The sequence below is a fragment of the Pelophylax lessonae genome, assembly GCF_965119305.1.
Source record: "Pelophylax lessonae genome assembly, chromosome: 1".
NCBI lineage: Eukaryota > Metazoa > Chordata > Amphibia > Anura > Ranidae > Pelophylax > Pelophylax lessonae.
In genome coordinates this window covers 504,223,444-504,235,623 of record NC_138768.1, presented here as the reverse complement: position 1 = coordinate 504,235,623, position 12,180 = coordinate 504,223,444, and the positions used below count along the sequence as shown (strand labels likewise).

The 12,180-nt window shown below is 40.7% G+C and overlaps 1 protein-coding gene across 16 annotated transcripts in view; it reads left to right on the top strand.

Annotated features, from left to right (window-relative positions):
* The first annotated feature begins 4,797 nt into the window (after positions 1–4,797).
* Positions 4,798–12,180, top strand: part of LOC309544369 (protein unc-13 homolog A) — a 297,990-nt gene continuing 290,607 nt past the window's right edge. For all 16 annotated transcript variants that reach the window (XM_082243274.1, XM_082243271.1, XM_082243272.1 and 13 more), the window contains exon 1: positions 4,798–5,009. In XM_082243274.1, the coding sequence (XP_082099400.1) occupies positions 4,988–5,009 (22 nt within the window). In that variant the 5' untranslated portion in view covers positions 4,798–4,987. The remainder of the gene's footprint in view (positions 5,010–12,180) is intronic.

Here is a 12,180-nt window from a genome sequence, read left to right as displayed (position 1 = left end):
CTTTGGAGCCTTGACCAGCTCAGTGATTTCAGCCAGCAGTTGACTTTAGCACGCTGTCGGCAAAAAACAGGTCACAGGAGTCCAGAACGAAGTGCATTTCTGTGATCCATAGGAGAAGTAGGGTCAAAAGAGCTCTGGCCCTACTTCTTTAATATGTAAGTAGCCAAAGGGGTCACTGCCTAGGTCCACAGAAGTCAACTGATGAATGATTTGCTGAACCTCAGACCAAAAGGTTTACAGCCAGGGGCAATGTGAAAATATGTCCAAAAAAAGCGATGGGATCTGTTTGGCAGTGCGTAAGGAAGTTGTGGGTATATTCTGTGCAGCAGGACTGGAACACGATATCACAAGGAGAGATGTTTGTAACCCTGCTCCTGAAAGTGGTTCATGATAGAGGATTTATGGGCAAAAGAAAAGAGTTCCACCTACCTCTGCTTTAAAGAGAGTGACCTAAAGATCCAATTCCCAACTATGACTATATGTATGAACAAAGTCCTCAGGTGTAGCATTGAGAAGATTGTATAAGAGGGAGAGAAGATGGGGTGGGAACTAAGCAGTCGCACAGAGTTTTTAAATGCGAATAAGGAATCCTACTCTAATGATTGTAAACCCTCATCTTGTTAAACAACCCATTCAGTTTAAACAATAAATGAAAGTCAAAACATTTGTGTATAGATATAAAAGTTATTAAAAATACCTTTTTTTTTTACACTTTTTTCACTTGGTGATCTGGCCAGTAGCACACCTCCTGTATTAGGCCTCATGCACACAGGGCTTACCAAAACGATTATACAGGGGGCGCTTTACTTTTTTTTCTGGCTGTAAATGCACCTCTATGTTAGCCTATGTGTCCATGCGCACATAGACATTTACAGGAATATTAGAAATGGAGTGTTTACAGGCAGAAAAAAAAACAACACAAGTGTGATCAGAAGAGAAGCTATTGGCCTGAAAATGCTTGAAGCATGTTTATTGCTTGAGCATTCATTATTTTTATTAGCAGATATAATGTATATTTTGGCCAATGGAGTCCATGAAATGCGTGTGCACAGCATGTCCTGAAAGGAAAAAAGATGTTCCAGGAAGCTGTGCAAACACTCAGTGTGCATGAGGCCTTAGGTGTACGTTTAGTAAACTGAGAAGTTTTCTCTCAGTTCAATTCTCGGCAGTTCTCAGAGAAAAATTATCTCCTCTGGCACCCAGTTTAGGTGGCCCAGAACTTCAATTCTCAAAGGGTGATCAGAGGAGAATTTTCTTCTCTGAAAACGGCCGTGATCCCTGTATAACTGGGTGGACTGCCTGTAATCTCACGAGATTTTGTGAGATTACAGTGCCGCCAAGTTTTAAAAGTGAAACCAAAGTTTAAAAGCACTCGTAATGACATGTTCTGACACATGAAAACTAACTGAATATCTATCGATCTACACACACACACATATACAGTATATATACATATATACATACAGTGTATATATATATGTACATACAGTATACATATATATATATACACACACCAGTACATACAGTGTATATATATATATATATATATATATATATATATATATATACACACACCAGTACATACAGTATATATATATATATATATATATATATATATATATATATATATATATACCAGTACATACAGTATATATATATATATATATATATATATATATATACTGTATATACATACACCCACACACACATACATACATACATACCATATATACATATGTATTTTTTTTCTTAATTTTGAACCCACTGGTGCTGATATATCGGAAGAAAGAAGTCTTCTTCCTCTAATCACACAGCTTCTCCCCCTGATTCTCCACCTCTGAGCTGGAGAATCTGGAATGGAGATATTTCAGAATAACGGCTGTGAGATCTTCAGATCTCACTTTTCTAAACTGGCCATTTGTGACAGAACGGTCATGTACTGTGATGAGAAGAGAAGAACATGTTCTCTGCTCCTCATCTCAGCTAACTAAACGGTAACTCATCAGAGATCAGTCATGATCCTGAGGATCACGGCTTTTCTCTGTTTATTAAAAGTACACCTTAGAGTGCCTCCATTCAGGATAAAGAAGCACAGGGGCACCTTTGGACAGCAGCAGGGGGGAGGGGAGTGTTAAATGTATTAGCAGATTTACTGTAGATACACTGACAAATTGAAGCCAAACTCCAGTTTACACTTTTTAAGCAGTTTTGTTCCTTTCGGGAAAAGGGTTTTAAGTAAATAATAATAAAAAAAAATAATAACAGCTGACCATTGTAAGCACCTCTGTCAGGGGTAAATTGTTTAGCCCCTTTCACACAGGCTTTCTGATCAGGTCTGCCTGTCAGTTTTTCAGGCAAACCTGATCGGATGCTCCATGCATCCCTATGGAGCAGCTAATGTCAACGGTGACATGTCCGCTGACTCCCGCCGCTATTTGATCAGATCCTGTCCATGAAATCCAGACGGATGGAAACCCTATTTTCCATTCATCTGGAGGATCGGATTGGATAGGATCGGATGAAAACGGACAGGCGGCCCGTTTTCATCCGATCTCCCCATAAAGGAGAGAGGGGATCTGACAGGTTTGTCTCTGCACACAGAGCGGAGACGGACCTGGCATCCGCCTGCTCAGCGGGGATTGGCAGATTGATCCCCCTGAGCAAAACAGAGTCCGCCGGGCAGAAAGCCCATGTGAAAGGACCCTTTGTCTCAGTCCTCGACAGTGGCAGCTGGTGCTCCACGGGCCAGGGGGGGGGCGTCAGCCGGACCACACCATACCCCCCCCCCGACCACACCAGCTCCTGCCCGCACTGTCCCCCACAAGCTCCAGCCTGCACTGTCCCCCACCAGCTTCAGCCTGCACTGTCCCCCACCAGCTCCAGCCTGCACTGTCCCTCACCAGCTCCAGCCTGCACTGTCCCCCACCAGCTCCAGCCCGCACTGTCCCCCCCCCCGGTCGCCAGCTTCCCCCTCAGTCTCCTTCCTCCTCTGCTCCTTGGCCAATAGCATGGCTTTTCCTTTCGGCCAATCGGGAAATGGGTCTCCTGATTGGCCAGGAGGAGAATCAGTGTGGCAATAGCGAATATTAATTCGCTATTAAAACCAAGAGTGCATATCACCTCAATGAATATCAAGAATCATATACACAAGCAGCGCTAAACAGAGGATATAGTTTATCATGAAATACAATCATAGATAAATAAAACAGCGTAGATAGATACATATACAGGGCAGCATCGGACGCATTAAGGAGCCTACCGGGCCTCCGTCGCGCTCGTCAGCGTCCGGAAGTCCGCGAGTGATACTGATTTTTCCGCCTGGCGTCCTGCTGTCTAGGTGACCGTGTTGCTCACACCCTTACCGGTTTTGTCATTCCAAGACTTCTGCAGTATCCATCGTTACTGAAGCCATAGTAATTATTGGTAGCCATGTTGGGAGCCTTAGCAAGCATATGGTTACCAGAGTAAGTGCGTTTCCCTGGGGAGAGGTTCACATGGTGAGGTAAAGGAATTGAGGTTTCTTTCCGACTCCAGCACTAGTGACTGATCCCATTGTGGACTCCATAAAGGCTTTTTTTCCCTATGAACATTCATTGGACCTATATTTCATGATAAACTATATCCTCTGTTTAGCGCTGCTTGTGTATATGATTCTTGATATTCATTGAGGTGATATGCACTGGTTTTATTTTATATGTTTAGGCAGCAGTTTTTTTCCTTATTATTATTTGTTTTATTTGTACATTGCACATTAGGAGTGCTCAAGCGCTGGGTGATTGGGGGTGGTGATTCGTCACTTGCATCTCAATCCATATTTTATTAATTCGCTATTGTCAAACAACTGGGTGGGCTCAGGGAGCAGTGCTCTGCTCCCCGAGCCCACCCTTTTTTGAAGCCTATTAGAGCCTCTGGCTCTAATCACGTGCTTAAAAAAAAAAAAAAATTTGGAATCCAGGCATCCGGCACCCCGCATGTAGATTAGGGGGCTGGACGCATAAATAAGGGGGGTGACGCCCCCAATGCACCAGCCGCCACTGGTCCTCTAACTGCTACACCTTGTTCTGTTGAAAAACCACAGCCTTAGGCCCCTTTCACACAGACGGACCGTTCAGATCCGCCTGTTCGTTTTTTTGGCGGATCTGAATGGTCCCCCCATGCATTCCTATGGGGCATCGGATGTCAGCGGAAACACGTCCGCTGACATCCGACCCGATCCGATCTGTCAAGTCTGGACAGATGGAAACCATATTTTCCATCAGTCCAGCGGATCGGATGGGAATCGGATGAGAACGGACCGACGGTCCGTTCCCATCCGATTCCCCCATAGAGATGCATGGGGAACTGACAGCTGTGTCTCTGCACACAGCGCAGAGACACAGCTGTCATCCTCCTGCTCAGCGGGGGATCAGCGGCTCGATCCCCCGCTGAGAAAAACGGAATCCGTCCGACAGACGGATAGTGTGAAAGGGGCCTTACTGGCTGGATCAGCAGGTGAAACTAAAAGAAAGAAAGTTTAGGAAAGTAAAGGAATGCAGCCATCACATATAAGAAGTGGTAAACTGCAATGGAATAAATGTTAGCTTCAGGGACTAATACCACGTTAAACCTCTGTAATATGCAAATCATTTTTTTTCTTTCTTTCAACTACCTCACTAACATTTATGAGTTTGAATTGATTTTCCATTGAATGCACTCTTCATTTCTCCCAGCCCAGACAAACATTTTTTTTACAAATCAGGTGTGTTCACTCATCCCGGCTCCCTCCTCCCTCTGCTCCATTCTCCTCTCCCACCCTCTTCTTCTCTTGACGTCAAACGGAGCTCTCCATAGCTCTGGTGCTGAAACACAAAGATGGCAGACACAGTGCAGTACGATCGAGAAGCATTATGACCAGCTGGACCCGAGGAAGGGCACTGACCAGCTAACACTGCCAGAAGGAGTGCTGGGCATCCTTGCCTACACTAAACCAGGAACAAGAGCAGGCACCATGTCGCTGCTGTGCGTGGGAGGTAAGAAGGGAGCACCATTGGGATCCTACATCCTTTTTAGGGTGTGGGCTGCAAGATGATTTTTCATCTACATCTCTTGGATGCCCATATCCATACCCATTCCATGCAGCGCTGAATTGTATTTAAGATCAAGGATTTACCATGGGGCTATGTTTGCAGATATGGAGCTACATGCCCGCTGATAGAACGAGGCACATAGGCGCTCCAACACGCGAGCACACCCTTCTCTATTCACATGCCCTGCAAAATCAGCCCATGGTGAAGATCTCACCATCCGTCAAAGGGCATTTACAGGGTGTGCTGGCTGAAACCAATCATTGTGCTATTGGGGGAAGATTTCACATCAACTATCTGTTGAGTGCAAAAGCCTTATCTGATGAAAAATGTTGAAGTTTAATAGAAGATGCAATTTAGCTGTTTATTTTGTCATTAACATACCATAGCATATCTATAAATATTATTCTTATACTGCATTTAGTTGTGAACTGTATTTACCATACAGCAAAGAGATTTATCTATACTTTTGCACACATTTATAGCATCTATCTATCTATCTATCTATCTATCTATCTATCTATCTATCTATCTATCTATCTATCTATCTATCTATCTATCTATCTATCTATCTGTCTTATATATATCAAAGAGATTTATCCCATATACTTTTGCGTATCTATCTGTCTATTTATCTATCTATCTATCTTTCTGCGTATACGACTATCTTATATGTAGGAATTATCTATCTATCTATCTATCTATCTATCTATCTATCTATCTATCTATCTATCTATCTATCTATCTATCTCTATCTATCTATCTATCTATCTATCTATCTATCTATCTATCTATCTATCTATCTATTTATCTATCTATCTATCTATCTATCTATCTATCTATCTATCTATCTATCTATCTATCTCTATCTATCTATCTATCTATCTATCTATCTATCTATCTATCTATCTATCTATCTATCTATCTATCTATTTATCTATCTATCTATCTATCTATCTATCTATCTATCTATCTATCTATCTATCTATCTATCTATCTATCTATCTATCTCTCTATCTATCTATCTATCTATCTATCTATCTATCTATCTATCTATCTATCTATCTATCTCTATCTATCTATCTATCTATCTATCTATCTATCTATCTATCTATCTATCTATCTATCTATCTATCTATCCATCCATCCATCTTTCTATATGATCGTCTTATATATATCAAATAAATGTATCCCATCTATCTATCTATCTATCTATCTATCTATCTATCTATCTATCTATCTATCTATCTATCTATCTATCTATCTATCTATCTATCTATCTATCTATCTATCTATCTATCTATCTATCTATCCATCCATCTTTCTATCTGATCATCTTATATATATCAAATAAATGTATTCTATCTATCTATCTATCTATCTATCTATCTATCTATCTATCTATCTATCTATCTATCTATCTATCTATCTATCTATCTATCTATCTATCTATCTATCTATCCATCCATCTATCTATCTATCTATCCATCCATCCATCTTTCTATCTGATCGTCTTATATATATCAAATAAATCTATCTATCTATCTATCTATCTATCTATCTATCTATCTATCTATCTATCTATCTATCTATCTATCTATCTATCTATCTATCTATCTATCTATCTATCTATCTATCTATCTATCTATCCATCTATCTATCTATCCATCCATCCATCTTTCTATCTGATCGTCTTATATATATCAAATAAATCTATCTATCTATCTATCTATCTATCTATCTATCTATCTATCTATCTATCTATCTATCTATCTATCTATCTATCTATCTATCTATCTATCTATCTATCTATCTATCTATCTATCTATCTATCTATCTATCTATCTATCTGTCTATCCCACCATATGTCCCCACTGTGTGTGTGAGTCACTCTGTCCTGTCTTATACATATAGTCAATCTTTCCTTCATATTGTCAGTCTGTCCCTACATTCTGTGTCTTCTGGCTTCCTCAGTGTGGCTGATTTCATGTACACAGCTAGTGCCTGCCTGTCCTGGCTTCCTGCACCCCACCCCCAACCCCCCTCCATACACATTCATTTTCCCTCTGTGCAGCTGATTCTGCTTTTTTTTTTTTTTTTTTCACTTACTGAGATATTTATGAATAGAAAACAGTAAGGTGGTGTGAGCAGAGGGTAGAGGGTGGGTGGAGAAGGCTCTGTGCTATGCACAGGCTTGATCTACGATGCTAGCTGTCTGCTTGCCTTCATTTGCACTCTATACATAATTCGTTTATACATAGAGATACATAATTTGTCTACACATACAGAATATCTAAAAATGACTTGTTCATTCTCTAGTAGACCGGATGTATGTATTAATAGTAAGATAAAGCTTAATGGTATGAATATGTGTTTGTGTGTAGCATGCTGGGTATTTAGTAAAGCCATCATCTTGCACATCTCTGAAATGAATCTAATATTCCTATCTATTTTATTCTGCTGAATATTTTGTAAAAGGAAAGGGCAGTGGTAATGAATACTCTTCTCTACCAAGACCCATTTTAATGGTTAGTGTATGTTGTGTATTTAAATATATATTTTTTTTATCATGCTGTATATCTATATTGTATTTAATCAAACATAAAATTCAGCAGTAATCACATAGACATATGTCATTTAGAAAAATTAAATTTGAACACAATGTTGTAGAATTGACATCTTTTCACATGCCTTACATGTGCATCTCATAAAATTAGAATATCATCAAAATGTTAATTTATTTCAGTAATTCATTTCAAAAAGTGAAACTCATATATTTTATATACTGTAGATGCATTACACACAGCATGATATTATTCAAGCATTGCTTTCTTTTAATTTTGATTATTATGGCTTACAGCTAGTGAAAACACAAAATTCAGTATCTCAGAAAATTACATAAGACCAATAAAAAACGTTTTTTTAAGGCCGAATCATTGGCCTACTGAAAAGGTCCATGTACAGTATAGTATGCACTCAATACTTGGTTGGGGCTCATTTTGCATGAATTACTGCATCAATGTGGCGTGGCATGGAGGCAATCAGCCTGTGGCACTGCTGAGATGTTATGAAAGCCCAGGTTGCTTTAATAGTTGCCTACAGCTCATCTGCATTGTTGGGTCTGGTTTCTCTCATCTTCCTCTTGACAATCCCCCACAGATTCTCTATGGGGCTTAGGTCTGGTGAGTTTGCTAGCAGTGTAATACCATGATCATTAAACCAGGTATTGATACTTTTGGCAGTGTGGGCAGGTGCCAAGTCCTGCTGGAAAATGAAATCAGCATCTCCATAAAGCTGGTCAGCAGAGGGAAACATGAAGCGCTCTAGAATTTCCTGGTAGAGGGCTGTGCTGACTTTGTACTTAATAAAACACAATGGACTAACACCAGCAGATGACATGGCTTCCCAAATCATCACTGACTGTGGAAACTTCACACTGGACCTCATGCAACTTGGATTTTGTGCCTCTCTACTCTTCCTCCAGACTCTGGGACCTTGATTTCCAAATAAAATGCAAAATGTTCCACAGTGTGTAATGATTTGGGAAGCCATGTCTTCTACTGATGTTGGTCCACTGTGTTTTATCAAGTCCAAAATCAGCGCAGCCTCTAAATTCTAGAGCACTTCATGCTTTCCTCTGCTCACCAATTTTATAGCGATTCTGGTATCATTTTCAAGCAGGACTTGGCACCTGCCCACACTACCAAAAACACCAATACCTGGTTTAATAATCATGATATCCCTGTACTTGATTGGCCAGCAAACTCGCCTGACCTAAACCCCATAGAGAATCTGTGGGGGATTGTCAAGAGGAAGATGAGGGACACCAGACCCAACAATGCAGATGAGCTGAAGGCCGCTATCAAAGCAACCTGGGCTTCCATAACACCTCAGCGGTGCCAAAGGCTGATCGCCTCCATGCCATGCTGAATTGATGCAGTAATTCATGCAAAATGAGCCCCGACCAAGCATTGAGTGCATACTATACTGTACATGGTATACTGTACATGGACATACTTTTCAGTAAGCCAACATTTCTGTATTAAAATTTGAGATTTTGGGTTTACACTAACTGCAAGCCATAATCAACAAAATTAAAGAAAGAAATGCTTGAAATATATCACTCTGTGGGTAACGCATTTATATAAAATATATGAATTTCACTTTTTAAATTGAATTACTGAAATAAATTAACTTTTTGATCATATTCTACTTTTATGAAATGCACCTGTATATCTAGACATCACCTGTCATAAGTGATGCATGAATAATGAATACAAAAATACACACATTATTAGGGATGCACCGAAATGAAAATTTTGGGCCGAAACCGAAACCGAAAATGCAGGATGCCCTTGGCCGAAAACCGAAACCGAAACTGAAAATTACTTTTTCCCCCAAATAATTTTAAAATAGATGGAACAGGGGCATACACCAAAAACAGGCAGAGACGTACACCTGTCGCTGCCACCCTGTCACAGTATATGTACTGTGACGGGTTGGCAAGTGGTTAATTTAATTACCAATAGTATTTGTATTTTGCAGCATGAGGGGGTTAATGTATTGCCACTGCTGGTCACTCATCTATTAGTGACCGACCAGTGGCAGTTAATTAACCCCTTTGTGCTGCATTAGTGCAACCAGTATCAGTGTTAATTAACACTGATACTGGTTGCACTAATGCAGCACAAAGGGGTTAATTAACTGCCATTGGTCGGTCACTAATGCAGCAGTGACCAGCTGTGACAATACATTAACCCCCTCATGCTGCATAATTAATACTAATACCAATGGTAAGCTGCCTCAGCTATCACCCCTCCCCCCCGCATCAGCGCCAGCGTCCCTCTCCTACTCACTCAGCTTTCTCCGGTCACGGTGTCCATTATTCAAAAGTCCCGCCTCTGGCCGGCCGCCCGCCTCCCGGTGATGTCACTACTCCTACGATCTGTCCATGAATGAAGTGACACACCGGGCGGGAGGGTGGGCGAGCGGCCGCTAATAGCTGTCACTATGTGAGCCTTTCACTTCTCTTCAATTCCCTGTCAGCGGCACGATGTACATGAATTAGCTGACACTCCGGGCGGGGGGAGCGGGGCGAGCGACCGCTAATAGATATAACTATGTGATCCTTCCCTGTCAGCGGGACTGTGTGTGAATGAGAACTGACCTGACACCGGGCGGGGGGGCGGGGCGAGCGACCGCTAATAACTAGAACTATGTGAGAGCTTCACTTCCCTGTCAGAGGAGATACGTGCCTGACAGGGAAGTAAAGCTCTCACATAGTTCTAGTTATTAGCGGCCGTTCGCCCCGCCCCCCCCCCCCCCCCCGCCCGGTGTCAGTTCAGTTCTCATTCACACACAGTCCCAATGAGCTGACAGGGAAGGATCACATAGTTCTATCTATTAGCGGCCGCTCGCCCCGCCCTCCCGCCTGGTATGTCACTTCATTAATGCACAGATCGTAGTGGGGACGTCATTGAGAGGCGGGCGGCCGGCCAGAGACGGGACTTTTAAAACCTGCCCTGCGCTGCGCCCTCCTCCTTTCTCACGGCGGCCATATTAATTTCGGCAATGTTAACCCATTATCGGCCGAAATGGGATAGGCTAATTTTTGGCCGATAATTTCGGTGGCCTAAATTTTGGTGCATCCCTACACATTATAATACTTTTATTAGTTTGTTTTAATATACTATAAATGCATAGGAGGTTGTTCAAGAATAAGACATGCAATCCTGCAGTTGTTGTAACTGATATCCTCAAACATATCTAGATAAAATATTTTAAACACAAATGCATAAAAAACAAAAATGTTATTTGTGTTCAGTTCATGAAATAATGCAAGCAGAATCCTCAAAAATAAAAATGAAGTGGAACATACACAAATTCACCACTTTCTTATAAAACAAATCTACATTTGAATATAGGATTGATAAAAATTAACATACTAATGGCTGCATTAGTCAGAAAGACTTCTCATGGGTACCTTCTCTAGTATAGTCTGAGATTCTAAAATTCCTGTTATATTTAAACATTTCAGAGTATATGACTGCGGTATTTATACAATGAATTCTTTTTACTCTAAAATGTCTTCGGTCTGATGATATAAGAGTTAATATCTTTAATCTTACAGGAAATCATAGGCTGCTGTTTATCTGCCAACTACCTCCTTTCTCCTCTGTGATTTCCATTCATTCATTCATTCCTTCAGCCTTTTTCTTCCACTAGAGGCATTGATTTCCTGTAGAGATTTCGGTTTGGTTTAAATAATTGGAGGCACACTAGCTACCCACCTCAGCATAAGCATACAATGCACTTTCTCCACTACTTCTCCCCCTCCCTCGCTCTCGCTTTCTCCCTGGGGTTCCAAATCGTCAGCTGAGCCGTGAAATAAAACAACTGCTCACAGATTTTCTTTAAAGAGATAAAATGCCGGAACAACCACACAGAGAATGTAGACCAAATCTCCACCTAATGCAGTCTAAACAGGTAGCCGCAGAATAAAATATTTTTTTTATTTTAGGAAGCCAAGGTAATAACTAAATTATTCCTATTTTCATCTATTTAACTTACCATTGAAAGAACTAATTAATGGTAAGTGTGAATTTTTTATTTTTTTTTTTTATCATTATTTAAGAAAGGTCTGCATCTCAATAATGAAATATGGTACAAGTCTCATTCTCTAAAAAGAGTTTGAGTAAGATCGTGTGTGTATATAACATAAATAAAAACCGATTGACACAAAAATGGTAACAATCTTAAGTACCACAGGGCATATTTAACTTCTATGGAAGCTATAACTTTCCACCAAATAGGTAAAATCACAATCTATGTACTCAATGCCTATCAAGTTCTCATCTTTTTTTTTTTGCAAAGAATCAGAAAGGTATATAAAAAAGGGGATACTCTATAGTGGCAGGGGAAGCAAATTATAGGATAGAGGGGAAGGGTAGATTGTTAAAGAGACTGTCTGTAGTTCAGGGGTATTCGGCACATTGATGGGGTAGTGGGGTAGGAGGAAAATAGGGCGCAGAAAAAAAAGGTGAAATGGAGGGGGAGGGGGGGGGTAAGGATTCTGGTTTAGTACCTTCTACCGGCAGGTGGGGGGGCGGCATTCTAC